Raw genomic sequence first — 22,689 nt, forward strand, 5'->3', positions numbered from 1 at the left:
TCCTGCACAGATGTCTATTGAAATAACCCCCAAAGGTGCCAAAAGTAGTGCAGGAACTACGTTTTTGAATCGGTGTAGCACCGCTTTGGACAGTGCTGTCGCCTGCAATAGGCTCCGATTTGACATGTCAAATCGGCCAGATGTGAACGGGGGCTTAAAGGCAGACAGGGTAGAAGCTGACCGGACATACCGGGATAGGGAGTTCCAGAGGATGGGAGAGGTTCCGGAGAAGTCCTGGAGGTGAGCATGGGAGGAGGTAACAAGGGAGCTAGCGAGCAGAAGGTCTTGGGAGGAGCGGAGAGGACATTTTGGGTGATATCGGCAGATGATGTTGGTGATGTAGCTGGGGGCGATGTTGTGGATAGGCTTGTATGTTGTGGTTAGTGAAATGAGACAGATTGCTGCTCCAGGTAATATAATCCACTTAAAAGGAAGGGCTGGGTGCTAGCTTTGGCTCGCAACCATGAACATGTAGACCAATATTGTTGTGGTTAGTAATTTGAATGTTATATGATGGAGTAGGGGAAGCCAGTGAAGGGATTAACAGAGAGGAGCAGCCATCACGGATTATTTAGTAAGGTGTAGTGGGATACATTTTTAACTGCACTGTAACTGAATCGACAATCCTAAATCCAGGTTAACCTAGGGGCATAGTTCATACTAGTGCAGTGCAAAAAAGTACAACATGCTTTATTTCTCTGCACTGTAAATGCACGCAGTGCACATAAAAGCCTAAAGAAGATGAAAGACCTCATAGGAACTGCAAGCTTAGGAAAAATGCACCGCAAATGCATGTAAAGAGCGTCTCCAAAGGCATGTCACTGCTTATGCAAAAATGCACAGTTTTTGGTGTGAATGAGCTCTAAATTGTAGAGGTGGGGAAGGACTGGAACTTGCATTATGGTATATAAATGGGTTTCCCTATTGGAATGCATGCTCCTGTGTGAACGCGAGTGAGGTAAATCACCAGACTGGACAAACGTCAATGGGCCCTCAGCCACACTTGTTCCCAGCTCTGATTCAGATTTGAAGTGGATCTAGTGGATCAGCATGACAGACAGCCAGCCAGCAAGTATTTTCAGAAGCAGATACCAGCAAAGGCAAACGTTAAAGGCACTTTCACACTGGGGTGTTGGGGGCATCGGCGGTAAAGCCCCACTATCTTTAGTAGCGATTTACCGTTGTTTTCTGGCCGCTAGCGTGTGTTAATCCATGCTTTTAACCCCTGCTAGTGGCTGAAAAAGGGTTCAAAGCGCCACTGCAGTGGGGCTTTCTGTCGCTGCCCATTGATTTTAATGGGCATGAGTGCTTTAGGAGCGATGTATACACTGCTCATAAAGTGCCTCAAAGATGCTGCTTGCAGGACTTTATTTGATATTCTGACAGTGCACTGCTGCAGTGTGAAAGCCCGAGGGCTTTCGCACTGGAGTGACAGGAGAGGCCCTTTGCAGGTGCTATTTTTAGCGCTATAGCATCTGTAAAGCACCTTAAGCCTCGTACACACGATTGGATTTTTGGCAGACAAAGCCTCGGACTTTTGTCTAAAGGGCATTAGCCAAAAACTTGTCTTGCATACAAACGACAAGCAATTATTGACCAACAATTACAAACGTAGTGACGTACTAGACGTACTATGAGATGATAAAGAGGAAGTTCAATTTTCATGCACCACCCTTTGGGCTCCTTCTGCTAATTTCGTGTTAGTAGAAGTTTGGTGAGTGTTGATTCGCGCTTTTCATTTCATCTCTGAACGACCGTTCGTCAACCAGCCATGTTGCGGAATCAGAGGAGATAACATGTTATTTGTTATTGGCCTTGGAGTTATTGCTTTGACCCAAGTCTAGTCCAGGAACAGGAGTAGGAGTAGTTTCTGGACAAAAAATTGGTTTCTTTATTAATCGTGACCAATTATGTCATCCGACCACTTGTACGATCCACTGGACAATTGTGGGATTTTCCACGGACAAATGTTGGATGGCAGGCTTATAGATTTTCTGTGCAATAATAGTATTGTGGTAACTTGCCCCCCCCCCCTCCCAAAAAAAAAACAAGAAAAAAAAAACATAATATTATTCTTGATATCACTAGAAAATAAAAGCCTTTGAAAATTTGTTTGCAATAACTCCATCAGTATCACCAGCAAAGCAGCTTCATTATTATCCCATTAAAGAAGAAGAGAATGTGCACTGCATGTGGAGATTTCATAATTTGCCACGTCAAGAATGTTAATCTCCATTACAAACACTAGTTTATAAGACCGACCGTTTCTGGCTCATCCCTGCTTCTGAGCATGTGTGTTTGTACTTTGTACTTTTGTATGACGGACTTGTGTAGACACGATCAGAAAATTCAACAGACATTTGTCCACAGAAAAATTATAAGCCTGCCATCCAACATTTGTCTGTCAAAAGCCTGTCATCACACATTTCCCATCGGAAAGTCCTTAAGTGTGAAAGTAGCCTAAAGCCCCATACACAATATACGAAAATCGGAAGTAAAATTTTGTCTAACGAATGATCTGTCGATTTTCGTATCGTTTGTACGGTGCGTTCGACAGCCGATTTCACCTTTTCGTCAGACAAAAGCTGGATGTGCAGACTATAACATTTTCGTAGGATGTGAACACGTTTGATTTTCGTTTACTTAGTACAGCTTTCTCCCGAAGAAAATCGCAAGAGAAAGACTACGCATGCTCAGAAATGACAGAATACATACAAAACTATTCAACACATGACGTCACTACTGACGTTGTGTTCTGTCATATGAGAATTTTCATGTGGTGAGTAACCTCTACACTAGCAACATGAGACTAGCATGCAACAAAAAAAAAACGGACGAATGGTCCACCGAAAATCGGATCGTGTGTACGAGTGTTTATCCCTCTGGATCCTGTGTGTTCAGGGGACAACACTGCGCCCCTATCCCCAAACTGTCACATCTGTCATCGGCAGGACACGCCCACTCCTCTACACAATGACAGCGCCTCTACTGACTGCGTGGAACTTCTGACATCACACGCCAGCATCTCTCGGTTCTTCTTCGATTGGCTGGCGGCTTTGGCTTGTCTATGGGAATAGCAGCTGTGGGTGTGGCCCAAGAGCCACAAGCTGTTCCGGGTCGTGTAGCTCCTCCCCGTTGCTGCGTTGCCAGGTTTCGGGATCCCGGAAGCGGATCTGAGGTGCTGCTGTGGCTCGTCCAGTCCATGGTGGTGATGATAATGATGGCGGCTGGGGCAGAGGAGCTTGAGGCCCGGGAGAGACTCGCCCTTTGGGACCGGAGGAGCGAGCCTTTGGCACCGCTGACAGAACGGCAGACAGACTCGGTGTTGGAGTTGAAAGCGGCTACAGAGGAGCTGCCTATCCCAGCTGAGGTGAGAGCCAGTGACAGGGAGGTGGGTGGGTGGGTGTGTATATATGTATGTATGTGGGGGGAGACTCACCGCTCCCAGCCAATCCATGACATTGCTGTGATTGCTGCCTCCTCCTGAATGCAGAGTGCCTGGCTGTCATGGTGATCCAGGCCCTTCAATGCTCTATTGGTTGCTGATCAGGTGATCTGCATGCTGGTTCCATGCCAGAGAAGTACTGAGGTCATGGGATCAGCCAGGTAACTAGCATTTCAGAAGATAAGAGCCCCCATATTTCTCCCAGGAAAGGTTTTCTTTAAAGTAGAAATAAATGCAGAAAGTTTCCTTCATTTTCTATAGAGCAAGGGAAGATTATAACCCCTATCAGATTTCTGCCATTTGAGTTCCACTAGGGAAATTTCCCTTCATTTCTCGTCCCATGATCAAAACAGGAAGTGAGCGGAATGCCCTCCAAATTGAGGGCTTCCCTGGCTGTCACCAGAGCTAGTGTCACCATTGGAGGATTTTTCATTCTAATACTGTCCTGGGGACAACCCAAAACTTTGGATTTTCTTTTACTTTCACTGATAAGTGAGTAAAGCTGGCCATACGCCTATAGATTATCTGCAGATTTTCTATGGTTAGATGGAAAAAGTGCAACAGATTTCTCCATGTTTGCTAAACTGTGTTGATGGATTCATCTCCCACTTTTTCCATCTAACCATAGAAAATCTGAAGATAATCTATAGGTGTGTGGCCAGCTTTAATGTGATAAATGCAGAGAGCGATTCTCCCTAACAAGAAAAAGTGTTTTAATTAGGGATGAACTCGGGATGAACTTGGTGTGTTCGCACAGCCCACATGTAGAGCCCGCCAGGAAGTTGGCACTGCGCTAATCGCAGGCAGTGATGCATTGTCCCAATGCGCAGCTGCAGAGATCAGGAAATATCTCACTCCTCTGTGATTAGCGCAGTGCTGGCTTCCTGTTGGGCTCTGCAAACACGCTGGAGCTCATCCCTAGTTCTAATCCATCTCTCATCTGTCTAAAACGTAAAGCGGTAGTAAACCACAGGTGTTTTCAAAAGTAAAAATAAAAAAAATTCCCTACAAGACAATGTCATAATGTGCTAGTATGTATTGTATACTAGCATATTATGCTAGACTCGCCTTAGAACAAAGCCCTCCAGCACCGCAGTGTCAGCTCTGACAACTTCCTTCAGGGTTTGCGGCCTCCAACTATATGAGTGTTCGTGGGAGCTGCCGACACTGTCTCTGAAGGTCCGGCACTGTAAGAGCTCTCTGACCTTTGACAAGTTTTCCTGAAACCAAGAGAAAAAGGGTGACAGGGGAGGAAACTCCAGCTGATTGACAGCCTCAGCTCTGTTCCTCTGTGCTGTATGAAGGGGGGGGTGTCCCTCCCCTCCCCTCCAATCAGCTCTCGGAGCTCTCCTTACTAAGGCTCGCGCCCACCAGGAATCTGACACTCTGCAGCGCTAATCACAGGTAGTGGGACATTTCCTGATCTGCGACTGCACAGATCGGGAGATGTCTCACTGCCTGTGATTAGCACTGTGGAGTGTCAGCTTCCTGGCGACATGTGGAGTTGCATACATGCCTGAGCTCATCCTTGCTCTCTGTAGAGAACAGTGAGGAGTAACTTCAGCTCTCCGCCCCCTTTTTTATGAATTCTCACAAACGTTATAGTTGAGTAGATGAAGTGAAGACTGGAGATAAACAGGTACAACTTATGTAGGGAGATTTGTTTCATTTCTGTATCACTGGCTATATGTGAGGGTTTATAACTAGGGATGCACCGAAATTTCGGCCGCCGAAACATATCGGCCGAAAATACCCTTTTCGGCAATTTGCCGAAAGAGAAAAAACGGCAGATAATGGAGCCGAAAATGGGGTGGGGCCAGGGTAGGGGGTGGGGCTCCGCCCCCGCCCCCGGTACGCCCATCATGAAAAGCTATATCATGCTATAGTGCAGGAGAGCCATCTCCACCACCTATTTGATCACAGCGCGGGAACATCACAGCTTTCAGTTCAATAGCTGTGTGTTCCCAGCCACACACCGTCACATACAGCCCCTCCCCCTTGTCCGGGCACTTTGATAGACAGATCACCCGTAGTATTGGACGGATGATCTGTCTGTCAAAGTGCCCTGACAAGGGGGAGGGGCTGTACGTGACGGCGCGCGGCCGGGAACACACAGCTATTGAACTGAAAGCTGTGATGTTCCCCTGCTGTGATCAAACAGGCGACGGAGGCGACTCTCCTCTTCTCTCTTCTCTTCACAGGTTAGCTGCTATGAGGGGACACACTGGCTGCTATGAGGGGACACACTGGCTGCTATGAGGGGACACTGGCTGGCTGCATTGTATCAATTGTATCATGTGTCATGTATCGTGTGTGCAATTTCTGACCACCTCCTGTACCACGTCCCCGGTCTCTGAGCACCTCCTGTACCACGTCCCCGGTCTCTGAGCACCTCCTGTACCACGTCCCCGGTCTCTGACCACCTCCTGTACCACGTCCCCGGTCTCTGTTTCGGTATCGGTTTCGGTTTTCGGCCTAGTGTATTTTTCATTTTCGGTATCGGTTTCGGCACCAAAAAACCCATTTGGTGCATCCCTATTTATAACCACTGTAAGACCCCTGCATGGAATCAAACCAATAGGCCCACTGCTCCTTTTTATAAGTCTTTACATTTGGATCTCACTGATTATACCCTGATTGGGGGGGGGGGGGGGCATTGGCCATTGGACAGCAAAAATAAGTTGGCTCTAATAATGTGTGCCCCATCTCTGGCTGCTGCATCATTTATTAGAGATTCTATTTTTATATAGGAAAGAGTCTCCTGACAATGCCGCTGAGACCTGTAGCTCCGGCTGCAGTACCCTGACCTGCTGTGACATCTGTACTACAATAGGAACTACAAATCTTGGCACTGGACTTTGGGAGATGTCAGGAGATTGCTGCCCGTCTAAAAGTAAGCTGTATAAAAACTGCAACAACCAGAGGTGGGACAAACATCATAGTTAATCTGGTTGAACAAAGACACAAGCCTATGCAGTTCAACCAACATAGAAACAAAACACACACAAATAGAAAACCTCTATATACTACACAATCCTCTAATCAGTTGATCCAGAGGAGGGCAACCCCCCCAAGTAAAGCATGATCCCATTTTCTCATTAGATGTAACTTATAATTTACAGTGCAAATGTGCAGCAATTATTTTTTGCTATACTTAAACTTATAGGGCCCTGTGTAGAAGCAATATCGTGGCTCCTGCTGATTAACCCCTCTTGTAGTTCAAGGGTCCCGTATAGACTATGAGCATTATGTTTACCCCCCTTTTAATACTAGGGATGCACCGAAATTTCGGCCGCCGAAACATATCGGCCGAAAATGCCCTTTTTGGCAATTTGCCAAAAGGAAAAAACGGCCGATAATTGAGCTGAAAATGGGGCGGGGCCTGGGGCGGAACTCCGCCCCCGCCCCGCCCCTGGTGCCTCCCATGATGGGGGGTGAATAGCACAGGACTGATGCAGCCAGCGATGCCCCTCTGCAGTGAAGAGAGCCGTCTGGTTGAATAGAGCGCCAGGAACATCACAGCTTTAATTTCAATAGCTGTGTGTTCCCCGTAGCGCGCCGTCACACACAGCCCCTCCCCCTTGTCCGGGGTTACTCTGATAGACAGATCACCTGTCCAGATTGGATGGGTGATCTGTCTATCAAAGTGCCTGGACAAGGGGGAGGGGCTGTGTGTGACGGCGCGCGACGGGGAACACACAGCTATTGAAATTAAAGCTATTCTATTCGTGTCGCCAGTCTCTGACCACCTCCTGTACCATGTTCCCTGTCTCTGACCACCTCCTGTACCATGTTCCCTGTCTCTGACCACCTCCTGTTCCATGTCCCCAGCCTCTGACCACCTCCTGTACCATGTCCCCAGCCTCTGACCACCTCCTGTATAAAAATATTTTTTGAAAACAGTCATTTCCGGTATCGGTGCTGTTTCGGTATCGGTTTCGGTTTTCGGCCTAGTGTATTTTTCATTTTTGGTATCGGTTTCGGCACCAAAAAACCCATTCGGTGCATCCCTATTTAATACTACTCTGCCTCCATACCTGGCTCCTGCTGATTAGCGCCCCCCCCCCCCCCCCCCGTAGATTAGATTACCCAGTATCTAATCTATGTTTGCCTCTAAATACATTAGTCTGTGTTTCTATACATGACTCCCGCTAAACAGACACCCTCGTGTTTAGGTACCTGTGTTCTAGCTGGGATGTTTTCCACTGGTCTCCTTCACCTCTTAATGCACTTAGTGTTCAGTCCTTCCCAGAGCCATGCAGTTAGCATACATATTATATATGTTTTTGAACACAACCAAACCCCCGCCATGCGTTAATGCTATAATGCACCAGAATGTGAGCTGTCCATGGACCATATGTGTGGGGCTAATGATTTGTAGTCCAGAGCCCAGTAACATAAGTAGCAGGAAGTCAGATAATAGGTAGGTTGCAGGTTGCCAGGGCTACAAGTTTTGGGGTACACCCCTTTGTCAAATTCCCTGTGTTCCTGCCAGGCTGTTCAGCTTTTGTGGGCAGATTTCTCACACAGGATCTACCCTCCAGATCTCTGGGGAATACACAGGTTTCCACTCGCCATCAGGGCCCTCAGGCAAACCTCTGCTGTTGCAGGTCAGGATCAGATCCATCTCTGGTAATGCTGTTTCACATTCACCTCTGGCTTCTTGCTGTTTTTATTGCTGCTTCATTGTTTGGATAAACACTGTTTTATCTGACCTCCGGCTACATATGTTACTGGGCTCTTCCAATTATCATTAGCCCCACACATGGCCCATGGACAGTTAACATTCTGGTGCATTATAGCATGAGCGCCTGGTGGTGGTTTGGTTGTGTATAATCTTTTTTTTTCCCCATAATCCCAGTGACACTTTCTTTTTTTGGTGCCCATTATGAACTCTTGTGCTTCAGCCATCATCATCATGACACCATGATGAGGAGATGGCGCCTAATCTGATTGTGTTGTGTAGCAATATATGTTTTTGAATCCTGGCAGGAAATAGGGAAGCTCTATAGAAAGATGGGATGAACATTCGGATTAAGGTCTTAGTGACCTTCTAACATGGCTGCTAACAATTGAAACGTTTACAGTAGAACCAGCAGTAAAGGCAGGTACTATAATTGTACAAATCTGCCTTGTACACTGTATAACTTTTATTGGGATTTTGCAACCAGATTCTTTGTGTTTTATTGTTGTAAAATGACCCAACTAGAGAGATCTGCTGTCTCTGATCCATATCGGCAAGACAGGAGTTGAGGGAAAATGCTTCCTAGTGGAGACTTGGCAGTAAGAACCGGATAGAAGTTCTAACCCTTATTTCTAACCAAAACAAAACTTTTGGTTAGAGTACTGCTTTATTTCTGCATTGGCATTCTAATATGTTGTCTGTTATAGCTGAACCCAAATCCATATCATCACTAATGGACAGTTTTTTTTTGTGCATGAAAATGTGGCAATCCTTTTAAATTTAAAGTGATACTAAACCTTACATTTTTATACAAATATAACAAACATGTTATACTTGCCTGCTCTGTGTAATGGTTTTTCACAGAGCAGCCCCGAGCCTTTTCTTCTTGGGTCCCCAGCCGGCGCTCCAGGTCCCTCCTCTTCATCGGGTGCCCCCGAAGGAAAGCCGCTTTCCCTGGGGGGCACCCGTGTGGGCTTGCTCCTGAGTCCTGCTGTTGTGTCAATTGTCACAGTCAGCGGGACTCGGCCCCTGTGTCAGATTTTGATTGACAGCAGCAGGAGCAAATGTCTCCCGCTGCTATCAATCTTCTCAATGAGGAGAGTGACAGCTATTGAAGTGGAAGTTTTATTTGTATTTTGGGTCCCCCACTTCTGGCCCAAGCATTTACTTACCCTCACCTCCAGTGTTGTCCTCAGCTTCCTCCTCTGTCTAGTACCATTAGTCCTCGTCAAGCAGATCAACAGTCATGTCGATCAGCTAATTTTCTGTGAGCCCAGCCCATTGTTCACACAGCTTTTGGTGGGGTGTAACTGGGGGGGGGGGGGTGCCCTATAATATATATATATTTTTTTAATACAGTCATTAGCTAATTCCAAAGAGGGTCTTTAGGAAGATGGGAGACTATACAGATTGGTGAACAAAAATTCCTTTGTCGCCTCTTGAAAAAAATGCCTAGCCCTTTGTTTAGAGTGCTGTTAAAGCATTATTCCACTTTTGTTGCAGATTCCTACCTTTTTGTTATTCTGAAGAAATCCATGTGTGTTTGTCTGTGCCACTGGGCTGAGTGGGTCTAATGGGAGTGGTTTCATAATTATCAATCAGCTGTGCACCTGCAGGGCTCTAATGAGGAAAGCTGCTGAGCCTGAATCCCTTTAGACGTGTCCATATTGGAAGGATCTCACCAAAAATGACATTTTGCTGCAGGGGTACCCGAAATCTCACTTGTATCTTAGGCAGACTTCTGGGGAAATTGGTGAGCCAATCGCACAAGCAGGAAATGTTTCTGGGGAGTGGTCAGTACACATTCTGTGTATAGAACAACTCCATGTAGCCATATTGCATTGCATTTATAGAACATTACAGTGGCTGCAGATTGAAAAGGAAAGGTCCTTTTTAATAACATTCAATTGCAATATGACTTGTATCGCAGATGTACATATATATTATTTTTTTTTTTTTTTTCCCCCATGAAAGTGGATTTGCCCTTTAACTATCAGCAGCATTGTCTCTGAATGGCAAAAGGGCAAACATGATATCAATTGTAAAGTTATTTATTTTTATTTTTTTGCTGCTAGTGATTGTAAAAATTGAGAGTTGCTTCTTAAATGTGTTTTCTGAGTGCAGAAAAAAATCCAGGAAATTTATTTAAACTTTAAATTTTTTATTTTTTAAAACCATTTAAAAGTTTGAACTAACTGGACACACAAGTCGTTGGGCCATTAACAGGTGTACTGTTATTAGAACATGTTGTGACTCTAAAATTCCCATGATCTGTTAAATAATAATTAGCAGAGAACCCTGCTCCACTTCAAACATGGAATATAAATTGGATAAGAGTATACTAAACTATATCTGCCACCCTGGTGACTTTTGTGGACAGCCCATCAGCAGGTTTATGGACTTTTTTTTTTTTTTGAAAGCCAGTAGCGTGTGAAACACATTCAAACTTCACCCGGTGCCAAAAAAAATGTGCACACATATAAAAAAGGTGAAACAAAGTGCAATGGGTACACAAGCCTCTTAAAATCAGAGGGCCTTGCCCTCAACCCCCCAGGGCGTTGGGCTTCTGACGGGGACAAGGGTACTTACGCTTGGTCCATCTGGCCGAACACAAATGGCCCCCTTTCTCTGGAGGGTCTGCCGAAACAGACCCACCCAAGTACTCGGCAGGGCTCCCCCGAAGGGAGACGCCATGAGAGAGGGTGAACTAAGCCAAAAGGCCATGTCCACACCCTCCCAAGACTTTCAGGGCAGGCCCGAGGACATGCACCCTACCAGTCACACAGTGCAACAAACAGTATATAAACAAAAAAAGACAAAAAACATGACACACAAATGAATAAGTTAGGTAAAGTGGGGGAGGAAAGAAGTGGAGAGGAGAATGAAAAGTGGACATTGTGAATACAATGCTCAGGCCCTCCTTTTTTAACAGAAGCCAGTCATTAGACCAGCTTATGTTGAATGGTCCTGCTAACAAAAACAGCATTCGATCAGCACATGCAGTCAATGGGCTGCAGTACAGATCTGTGCATTCTCATGAGTAGTCGTCCCTGCTCTCAGAATACAGTAGTGCTGCGGGGAAGATTCCTGCATCCATATTGCTTATGTGGATGTGGGAATCTGTTAGGTGGTTGAACAAAAACGCAGTCTGTGTACATCCTGCTTTAGTATAGTGCAACAAAGTGTGGTCTCCACACATTGTATAGATGATGGGCAGCCTAAAACCACCGTATTACATATTTAGTAAATGGCTCTGTGATGTTGGGCTGTAAAAGGAAATTATTTGCATAGCCCCACCCACTATCCTGTAATCAGGAACTGACCCTTTGGTTTTGGTTTTTAGCTTTTGTTCTAACAAGTCCTTCAACCCCCCCTTTTCTTTTTTCTTCAGGTAAATATAGAATAGTAGAAGGAAGAAAAAATCTGGGGAAAGTAGAACTGTCATCTTGCCTATGCAAAGGGCATCCTCCAACCCCCATACATGTACTTTCATTACAGACCCTTGCTTCTCCACAGCCAGCACTGTAATCAGCTGTGTGGAGTGGTGATGTCACTCTGAGGCTGGATTCACACCTATGCATTTTGCAGATTTTCACTACGGAACGTGTTCCATAGGAAACCATTTTAAATGGACTGTAGTGCAAATCTGCAAAAAGCGCCAAAAATGCATCGGTGTAAATCCAGCCTCAGTGCTCGGGCTAATTGTTTATCTGCTAGGCACAGACGCTGTCACAAGTAAGCAAGTCAAATACTCCCTGATACCCAGAATGGCCAGGTATTCTCCTGATAGCAGAGGAGCAATGAGCTTCAGTGTACAGTTGTGCTCATAAGTTTACATACCCTGGCAGAATTTGATTTCTAGGCCATTTTTCAGAGACTATGAATATCACAAAAACATTTCTTTCACTCGTGGTTAGTGTTTGGCTGAAGCCATTTATTATCAACTGTTTACTCTTTTTAAAGAGGAAGTAAACCCTGATGAGTTTACTTCCTCTTTCATTCCCTGCAAAGCATAATGGACTACTATGCATCGCATAGTAGCCGATTATGTGTCACTTACCTGACACAGGAGCCAGCGAAGTCGCCGCTGTCCCCTGTAGTCTGCCGCATCCATCTTGTTGGTGGGGTCTTGCAGCTCCGCCGCTGTCATTCGGCGAAGCCGCGATGACGTCACTCCCGCGCATGCGCACGGGAGCCGACATGCGCGGCGGCTCCGTTGCTGAGAATGCCGCGCTCAGTGCGCCTGCGTGCCGCTGTCTACGGCGCATGCGCCGTAGACAGCGGTGCCTGTTTTCGGGCAAATATCTCCTAAACCATATAGGTTTAGGAGATATTGCTTGGACCTACAGGTAAGCCTTAATCTAGGCTTACCTGTAGGTCAAAGTGGTTTGTAAGGGTTTACAACCACTTTAAATAATAATGACAAGCGAAACTATCCAAACGACCCTGATCAAAAGTTTACATACCCTGGTGATTTTGGCCTGATAACATGCACACAAGTTGAAACAAAGCGGGTTGAATTGCTATTAAAAGGTAACCATCCTCACCTGTGATCTGTTTGCTTGTAATTAGTGTGTGTGTATAAAAGGTCAGTGAGTTTCTGGACTCCTGACAGACCCTTGCACCTTTCATCCAGTGCTGCACTGACGTTTCTGGATTCTGAGTCATGGGAAAAGTGAAAGAATTGTCAAAGGATCTGTGGGGAAAGGTCATTGAATTGAATAAAACAGGAAAGGGATATAACAAGAAATCCAAGGAATTAAGAATGCTAATCAGCAGTGTTCAAACTCTAATCAAGAAGTGGAAAATGAGGGGTTCTGTTGAAACCAAATTACGGTCAGGTAGACCAACTAAAATTTCAGCCACAATTGCCAGGAAAACTTGTTTGGGATGCAAAGAAAAACCCACAAATAACTTCAGATGAAACACAGGACTCTCTGAAAACATGTGGGGTGGCTGTTTCAAGATGAACAATAAGGAGGCACTTGAAGAAAGATGGGCTGCATCGTCGAGTCACCAGCAAAAAGCTATTACTACACAAATGCCACAAAATATCCTGCTTACAATATGCCAAACAGGACAGAAACAAGCCTCAAACCTTCTGGCACAGTCTTTGGAGTGATGAGACCAAAATTGAGCTTTATGGCCACAACCATAAACGCTACATTAGGCACAAGAAATTTGGTCAAAATTTGTTCTCAAAAAATACTGGAGGAACATTTGCATTCATCAGCCAGAAAGCTGCGCATGGAACGTACTTGGACTTTCCAACATGACAATGATCCAAAACGCAAGGCCGAGTTGACCTGTCATTGTCTACAGCAGAATAAAGTGATGGTAACTTCTGTAGAGGCCATCTCAGTCTCCTGACCTCGGTATCATTGAGCCACTCTGGGGAGATCTCAAATGTGCAGTTCATACAAGACAGACCAAGAATTTACAGGGCTTGGAGGCTTGTTGCCAAGAGGAAAAGGCAGCTTTACCATCTGAGGCGATAAAGAGCCTCATCCACAAAAGACTTCAAGCTGTCATTGATGTTAAAAGGGGCCATACACGGTATTGAGAACTGGGGACTTTTTTGACCAGGGTCATTTATTTTTATTTATTTTTTAACCACTTGCCGACCGCCGCACGACGATATACGTCGGCAGAATGGCACGGGCAGGCATATGGGCGTATATATAAGTCCCTGCCTGCCCGCGGGTGGGGGGCCCGATCGGGCCCCCCCCCGGTGCCTGCGGCGGTCGGCATTCCTTCGAGAGCGATCCGGGATGAGGGGGCGGCCATTCATTCATGGCCACCCCCTCGCGATCGCTCTCGACGAATGGAAATCCTCCGTGACATCACTTCCTCTCCTGTAATGTAAACACAGGAGAGGAAGTGATGTATTCTCTCCTCCGTGTCGGTATTTTTCGTTCCGGCACCGAGGAGAGAGGTTCGGTGAGTTGCACCAACACACCACACATACAGTAGAACATGCCAGGCACACTCACGCCCCCCCAGTCACAGTGACACCAATTGCTTTTTTTTTTTTTTGCATTGGTGTCATTTGTGACTGTAATAACTGTTAGGGCAGTTAGGGTTAGCCTCCTTTTAGTTCTAAGGTACCCCTCTAACCCCCCCAATAAAGGTTTAACCCCGTGATCACCCCCCGTCGCCAGTGTCACTAAGGCTGGGTTCACATTGCAGCGGTTTATGAGAACGGATGTGATTCGCACCGCACTGCAGTGCAAATCACATCCGATCTCTGTGCGATTCGAGTTCAGCCATACAGATAGTATGGCTGAATTCGTGTAGCACCCGCCGCACCCGCCGCAAACTCGCACGGGACCCTTTTTTTTGGTCCGCAGCAGAATCGGATCGCATGGGTGTTCACACCATGCGATCCGAGTTTGCAGATCGCACTGCGATATGCGAACTGATCTGGGGGTGTCATTAACATTTCACTGACACTCCCAGCAGTTCGCATAGGGCAGTGTGAACTGCCGCCGGGAGGCATGTAATGCGGGAACCCGCCGCGCATTCGTGGCGTTCCCACATCGCTCCAGTGTGAACCCAGACTAATAAGCGATCGTTTTTCTGATCACTGTATTAGTGTCACAGGTGACGCTAGTTAGGCAGGTAGGTATTTAGGTTCGCCGTAGCTTTTTATAGCGCCAGGGACCCCCATATACTACCGCATAAAGCCCCCTGATTGCCCCCTAGTTAACCCTTTCACCAGTGATCACCATATAACTGTTACAGGTGACGCTGGTTGGTTAGTTATTTTTTTTATAGTTTCAGGGCACCCGCCATTTATTACCTAGTCTCACTAGTGTACCCCTAAATTTAGGGGTGTCTACTTTACAAAATGGGGTCATTTGGGGGGGGGTTTGTGCCATCTTGGCATTTTATGGCCTTCAAAACTGTAACGCCCTTAGAAAGCCTGAAGGCGGTGCTTGGTTTTCGGGGCCCCGTACGCGGCTAGGCTCCCAAAAAGTCCCACATATGTGGTATCCCCGTACTCAGGAGAAGCAGCAGAATTTATTTTGGGGTGTCATTTCACATATGCCCATGGCATGCGTGAGCAATATATCATTTAGTGACAACTTTGTGAAAAAAAAAAAAAAAAAAAAGTTTGTAATTTTCCCGCAACTTGTGGCAAAATATAAAATATTCCATGGACTCAACATGCCTCTCAGCAAATAGCTTGGGGTGTCTACTTTCTAAAATGGGGTCATTTGTGGGGGTTTTGTGCCATCTTGGCATTTTATGGCCTTCAAAACTGTAATAGGTAGTGAGGAGTGAAGTCAAATATTTACGCCCTTAGAAAACCTGAAGGCGGTTCTTGGTTTTCGGGGCCCCGTACGTGGCTAGGCTCCCAAAAAGTCCCACATATGTGGTATCCCCGTACTCAGGAGAAGCAGCAGAATTTATTTTGGGGTGTCATTTCACATATGCCCATAGCATGTGTGAGCAATATATCATTTAGTGACAACTTTGTGTAAAAAAAAAAAAAAAAAATTATTTTTTTGTCATTATTCAATCGCTTGAGGCAAACAAATAAAATATTCGATGGGCTCAACATGCCACTTATCAATTTCCTTAGGGGGTCTACTTTCCAAAATGGGGTCATTTGGGGGGGTTTTGTACTGCCCTGCCATTTTAGCACCTCAAGAACTGAGATAGGCAGTCGTAAACTAAAAGCTGCGTAAATTCCAGAAAACGTACCTTAGTTTGTAGATGTGACAACTTTTGCGCAAACCAATAAATATACAGTTATTGACTTTTTTTTTACCAAAGACATGTGGCTGAATACATTTTGGCCTAAATGTATGACTAAAATTGAATTTATTGGATTTTTCTAATAAGAAAAAGTAGAAAATATCTTTTTTTTTCAAAATTTGCGGTCTTTTTCCATTTATATCGCAAAAAATAAAAATCGCAGAGGCAATCAAATACCATCAAAAGAAAGCTCTATTTGTGGGAAGAAAAGGACGCAAATTTTGTTTGGGTACAACATTGCATGACCGCGCAGTTACCAGTTAAAGCAGCGCAGTGCCAAATTGTAAAAAGACCTCTGGTCATTTACCAGCAAAATGGTCCGGTCTGAAAGTGGTTAAACAAAAGTTGACCAGGGTCATTTTGGTCGTTTCTGTTGCCATTATGATTTAAAGTAAACACTGTTGATTGATAATTAATGGCTTCAGCCAAACACTAACCATCATTATTAACGATTTATATAGATCCAACAGTTTACGCAGCGCTTTACAATGTATAGGGGAGACAACACAATTACAGTACAATACAAAAGGTACAGGAGGGCCCTGCTCATAGAGCTTACATTCTGAAGTGAGGGAGTGGTGGTACAAAAGGTAATAGCTTTTTGTGACATCATTCATAATGTCTGAAAAATGGCCAAGAAATCATAAATTCTGGCAGGGTATGTAAACTTATGAGCACAACTGTAGAATAAATAAGATGTATATAAGGGCATTGGGAAATTCCCTTTTTCCCAAAGACGCTTTCACTTGTCCATAAATGGACAAGGTCTCTTACAATTTTGTTTGTTGGCATGGGTAATATTTTTGCATTACTATCCTTCTCATAGCTTCCAATTGAAGATTTATGCAGTCTGACCTCCACTTCGCTGACTGTAGGACTGTCTGCAGCTGTTCCAGAATCTACAGAAGGCATCCTGCAACATGGGTTTTCTGCACTAGGAATGGAAGATGACAGGATTGAAACTGCACAGCAGGTATGTGGAGACCCTTCAATTCCACCTTCAGATTATGAAAAAATAGGGGGTTGACCTGAGCCAGAAGTGGGAGCGGGTTCCTTTCAAAACCAGGTACTGGCTCCTCCCTCCCATTTTCCCCCTCAAAAGGTGTCAAATGTGGCAGCGGAGGGGGGAGAAGGCAGACAAGCAGAGCTTCCCCCTTTTAAGGACCCTTTCACACGATAAGCCTGCTCAGATCTACCTGTCTGTTTTTCAGGCGGATCTGAGTGGGCCACCTATTGACTTCTATGGGCAGGCGGATCTTGGCAGAGATGTGTCCGCTGACATCTGCCTGCCATCTGATCCGATAAGATCCGCTCAAAACGGTTCGCCATCCTTCCATTGGATGGGATCGGATGAAAACAGACAGGTGGATCAGTTTTCGTCCGATCTGCCATAGAAGACAGTGGGGCTCTGACAGGTCCGTCCCCTGCACAGTGAGCAGAGACGGACCTTTTATTTGCCGGCTCAGTTTAGTTCGAATAGTTTTTTTGTATGTATTCTTTTGTTTCTGAGCATGCGTAGTCTTGCGACTTTATCTCGTATGAAAACCATACTACTGAAACGAAAATTGGACGCCGAGTTCACATCCGACAAAAAATGTTATAATCTGCACATCCAGCTTTTGTCTGATGAAAAAGCGAAACCGGCTGTCAAAAGCACCATACTAATGATCCGAAACTCGGCAGACAGCTCTTTGTATGAATTTTTCTACCCAATTTTCCTATCGTGTGTGTGTGTGTGTGTGTGTGTGTGTGTGTGTGTGTGTGTGTGTATAGGACCTTAACTCTACTGAAAATGAAGAAAAAATAGTTTTAGTTCTAATTTAGTTCTACTTTAAATCATTTACAGGGAACACAGCCTACCTGATAAAGACTTCAGTTTCTCAACCAGTAGTGCATCAGTTCACCCTGTTGCTTTTGTCAGTAGTCTGGGGTCCCCTTTTACATATTGGCAGTGACGTCACTAGGGTTGGTGTCACCTGGTGCGGTAAAACACAATAGGGTGGCACAGGGCCACGAGGGTGCTGCTGGACACAACTATATTATATTGGATATAGGCACAGTAGCTGAGAGAGCTGGTGGGGGTGGGGTGGGGGTGGGGAGGGGGTTTGGGGCGGCTGTAAACAGCTATAAATATATATAATATTCTCAGACCACTTTGCAACCCCTCCCTCCCTTCGTTATCAGACTAGCACAGCACAGAGGGCGCCAGACACTGAATCCTTCAATATCGCACACCAGGTCTCAGGTGGCATGCTGGTACCATGGCAACCCCCCATCGCACCTTACCTCGCATGCTATCTGGGTACCTGTACTGTACTCGCACTTCCGGGCAGCCGCTGGAGAGGAGACGGAGATAGCGTGCGACATCTTCTGTGAATTGTGACGGGCTCAATGGCTCAGTAGGGAGGAGGAAGAAGCTGGAGAATGAAGGACACACACCATGTGTGGCCATGGTGCTGGAGGTGTTGTTCCAGCAGGGTCAGCTGCAAAAAACACAACAAAAAAATAAACGCCAGGAATTTCCTCACCCTCGGGAAAGTTGGGATGGTGTCACCCGGGTGCAGACCACACCCCCCGCACCCCCCTAGTAACACCACTGCATATCGGTTAGATATTTGGGTTCTTGCCAAACACAGGTCCCTTCCTCTCTCTAGTATACAAAAGCCCAATGCTTTAGAAAAGTTGATTTACTAAAACTGCAGAGTGCAAAATTGGGTGCAGCTGTGCATGGTAGCCAATCAACTTCTAAGTTCAGCTTGATCAAATAAGCTTTGAGAGAAAAAAAAAAAAAAACAGGAAGGGAGACTGTTGGCAAGCAGCTGGGTGAGTCATGGGGACAGCATAACTTGTAAAAAGGCCTACTAAAAACACGTCATACGTCTTATGTCAGTTTCTCATTAACAGTCCTGGGGTCTTTTTAACAAAATTGCACCCAAGATTCACACATTTTTCTGACTATGACGTGAATGTGTGAATCTTGGGTACAAAGAATGAAATACTATTGGGCTCAGATCACTATCTGTGAATCCTAAAATTTCACAGGTGAAACAAACTGTGATTCTTAGATCCAGTGGTAATTCAGAAACTGATCATATTTTAAAAGGTTTTTATATATTGAATAATATAAAGCCTAACATGTATTCCTCCGTTTTCAGTTTTTCTCCTGGTTCGCACAGCTTCAGACGCACATGGATCAGGATGAAGGTGCAAAGTACAGGTACAGTTACTTTGTTTTACCACTGACTTTCATGAAGAATGGCACATTGGACATCTTTTATTAAAAATCCTCCGACTAACCACAGCCAGGCAGATACGTTTTTTTTATTTTATTTTTTTTATTTTCAAGTGCAGGTTTGTTTTTATTAGCTTTAAAGAGGAAGTAAACCCTGATGGGTTTACTTCCTCTTTAATTCCCTGCAAAGGTAAAGCATAATGGACTACTATGCATCGAATAGTTGTCCATTGTGTCACTTACCTGACACAGGAGCCAGCAAAGTCACCGCTGTCCCCTTGTGTATGGAGCCTCCATCTTCTTGGTAGGTCTCGCTGCTCCGACGCTGTCATTCGATGTAGCCGCGATGACGCCACTCCCGCGCATGCACACAGGAGCAGCCACTCGTGGCATATCGCCGTTAAAAGTGGCGCGTTCAGTGCGCCTGCGCCGTAGACAGCGGTGCCTGTCTTTTGGCAAATATCTCCTAAACCGTATAGGTTTAGGAGATATTTCTTGGACCTACAGGTAAGCCTTAATCTAGGCTTACCTGTAGGTCAAAGCAGTTTGTAAGGGTTTACAACCACTTTAATTAGATATAGAATGAATTATATATACGTACATAATTTTTTTATTTTATTTTTTCGAATCATATTTAGGGCCAGCCTTAACGGACTTTTGTTTTGAAACTATTTTTGCTTTCTCATACAAGTCTATGGGAATCCAGAACCCACTTGAAGCCGGTCAGAAGGCCAACTGCATCTGTAAATTTATTCTTAAACGTCTTAAAGCAGAATTCCACCCTAAAGTGAAACTTCCATTTATTTGTGACATTTGACACCTTTTGGGGGGGGGGGGGGTTAGGTACCCCGTCCCTACTTCTGTTGGACCATTTCTATTAGAAATATGGCCTCTGCCTCCTTTCTCTGCTGCTGGACCAATTGGAGTGTGCAGCACGCTTCACACATGCGCAGTAGGAAACCGGGTGTGAAGCTGAAAGGTTTTGCTGCTGGGTTCCCTTACTGGCAATGGTGGTGGCCACAGCCAATCCAAAGATCAGCTGTGGTGCCAACATTGTGGGCTCCCTGGACAGGTAAGTGTCCATATATTAAAGGTCAGCATCTGCAGTATTTGTAGCTGCTGACTTTTAATTCTTCGATGCCATCAACCAAAGCATGCTGACACAGGCCCCCTAATACATACACTAACTGAGGCTCAGTATCTGTTTAAGACTTTTTTTTGTACTTTCCTCTTTATTGCCAATCTAATCTAGGAGATGGGTGTCCACAAGACTATATAAAGTTGTTTGTATGGAACAGCCCAAAGTGCAATGATCTATAAAAACAAATTTGCTATGTGGTAATATTGGTCAACACTAATTTCTGATGATTGCATATTACAGATTACTGTTGTCTACTTGCCTAATGATCCAGATTGCATAATTATAGCTGTCTAAGTTAAGCTTTCTACTTTCTGTGCTTCTGAGGCTGCAGAGAGCGAGCCACTCTTTTTCACATCTGGTGGTCCTGTCCTAAGGCCATTCGTTCTGTACATGGGTCTATACCAAGATCAGATCAGCCCTTGACATCACTTTACCCTGCAACCGCTGGAAAGCCCTGTTGCCTGAACTGATTCCACCATTAAAGAGGAGTTCCTCCTGGGGAAAAAAAAATTAAGTCAGCAGCTACAAATGCTGTAGCTGCTGACTTTTATTATATGGATACTTGCTTGTCCAGGGAGCCTGTGATGTTGGTCCCCCAGACGTTTTTTGGATCGGCTGTCGGGTACTGCTGCCACCATCTCCACCAAGGAAAACCACCCGTGAAGCCTTTTCGGCTTCACAGCTGCTTTCCTACTGTGCATGCGTGAAGCATGCTGCACTTTCTAATTTTGGCTCAGTGGCAGAGGAAGGAGGAGGTGGTCTGAACTTCCAAATGGACCTCGATGATGCGCCGTCTCCCAGAAGTGGGGGCGAGGACCTGTCAAAAACAAGTCCCAGTTCCCTCCTCCTCCCCCTGAAAGGTGCAAATGTGGCACCGGAGGGTGGGAAGAAGCAAATAATTGGTGGTTCCACTTTAGGGTGGAACTCCGCTTTAACTGCAAATCCGAGAAAGCCGGTGGTGTTCCTGGTTGCTCGACAAACCCTCCCTAGAATGTGGGAACAACCGTTCCTCAATTTAAAAGAGGTGTGACGCAGGCTCATGGGGACAATGGTGCATGAGAAGCTCACCTCTAGAGGATATCTATACTCAATTTCTTAGACCCCTTTCACACCACGACGCCCATAGCGTCGTCAGATTTGCGGAGCATTTCGGGCCGCTAGCGTGGCGCTTTTACCCCCGCTAGCGGCCGAGAAAGGGTTAAATACGCCACAATAGTGGCGTTTTGCTGGCGGTATAACAGCGCTGCCCCATTGATTTCAATGGGGAGGAGCGGTAAACACACCGCTCCAAAGAAGCTGCTGGCAGGACTTTTCCCCAACGTCCTGCCAGCGCACCGCTGCAGTGTGAAAGCCCGAGCACAGACAATGGTTCAGCTGTTTTTTTAGGGTGGATTACAGGCGTTATTTCTAACGATATATCACCTACAAAACGCCCTGGTGTGAAAGGGGTCTTAAAGTTTGGGATCCCTGTATTACATACAACTCTCAAGTGAACATAGACAGGACTTGACATTATTTTGCTGGACCAAGTGGGGAGCCCCTCCTTTACCCCCCTTTTTGCTCCCAGGCCCCTCCTATATACTATTCTCTCACGCTACTCTTCCTCATATTTCTCCTCTTTCTTCCCTCTCCCTCCTGCTGCCTCTGCGAACATTTGCAGCCCCCCCCCCCTTTCCTCTTTTTTCTTTTACCCTTCTCTACCCTGCATTTTAAGGTGTTGACCATCAATGGCAAAGAGCACCCTTCATTGACCATTATTGCACTGCATTGTTCTCTTCTCTTTTTGCCTGCCTATGCATACCTAGATAACTCATCCCTGCTATGTAACTAAGACGCACTAGTTTGTACTATCCCAACGTGCCTTTACTTGCTCTTTATTTCTCTTTTTTTTGTAAAACTTGAAAAAAACAAAGCTGTTTGTAAAACCAATGACCTGTGGGGAAAGTTAACTCAATTACAACCTTATATCTCCTTGGTGGTGATTTATTTAATTTTTTTTTTTTTTTTTTTTTTTTTTTTTTATCTAGAGAGATGAGAGATTACCTTTCTGGGTTCCAGGACCAATGTGATTCTATATTGAATGATGTAAATCTTGCGCTGCAGCACTTGGAGTCCCTTCAGAAACAGTACTTGTTTGTGTCCACAAAAACTGGAACATTACATGAAGCCTGTGAACAACTTCTTAAAGAACAGGTAAGGTACACAGAGTGAAACACATTTAGGCCCCTTTCACACTGCTCTTTAGTAAAATCACAGTTAAAATGCATGCGTTTTTCCTGCGACTTTTCTGTGTTTCAGATGTGTTTTTGGGCCACCTGCACATGTGAAACGTGGACATTTGTCTCAAAAACGCAAATCGTGGGCGGGTTTTTACTGTGCTTTTCATTCATTTGAATGGGAAGCTGCGTTTTTTGGTGTGGTTT

General features: G+C 45.3%; 1 protein-coding gene across 1 annotated transcript in view; it reads left to right on the top strand.

Moving 5' to 3' along the window:
* Positions 1-3,052: 3,052 nt before the first annotated feature.
* Positions 3,053-22,689, top strand: part of COG3 (component of oligomeric golgi complex 3) — a 118,247-nt gene continuing 98,610 nt past the window's right edge. The window contains exons 1-4 of the mRNA XM_077483223.1: positions 3,053-3,370; positions 16,720-16,866; positions 19,049-19,110; positions 22,294-22,459. Of these exons, the coding sequence (XP_077339349.1) occupies positions 3,068-3,370; positions 16,720-16,866; positions 19,049-19,110; positions 22,294-22,459 (678 nt within the window). The 5' untranslated portion in view covers positions 3,053-3,067. The remainder of the gene's footprint in view (positions 3,371-16,719; positions 16,867-19,048; positions 19,111-22,293; positions 22,460-22,689) is intronic.

This window comes from Lithobates pipiens, unplaced genomic scaffold (genome assembly GCF_037356315.1).
Source record: "Lithobates pipiens isolate NorthernLeopardFrog02 unplaced genomic scaffold, aLitPip1_a1.2 Scaffold_16, whole genome shotgun sequence".
In the NCBI taxonomy this organism is placed as follows: Eukaryota; Metazoa; Chordata; class Amphibia; order Anura; family Ranidae; genus Lithobates; species Lithobates pipiens.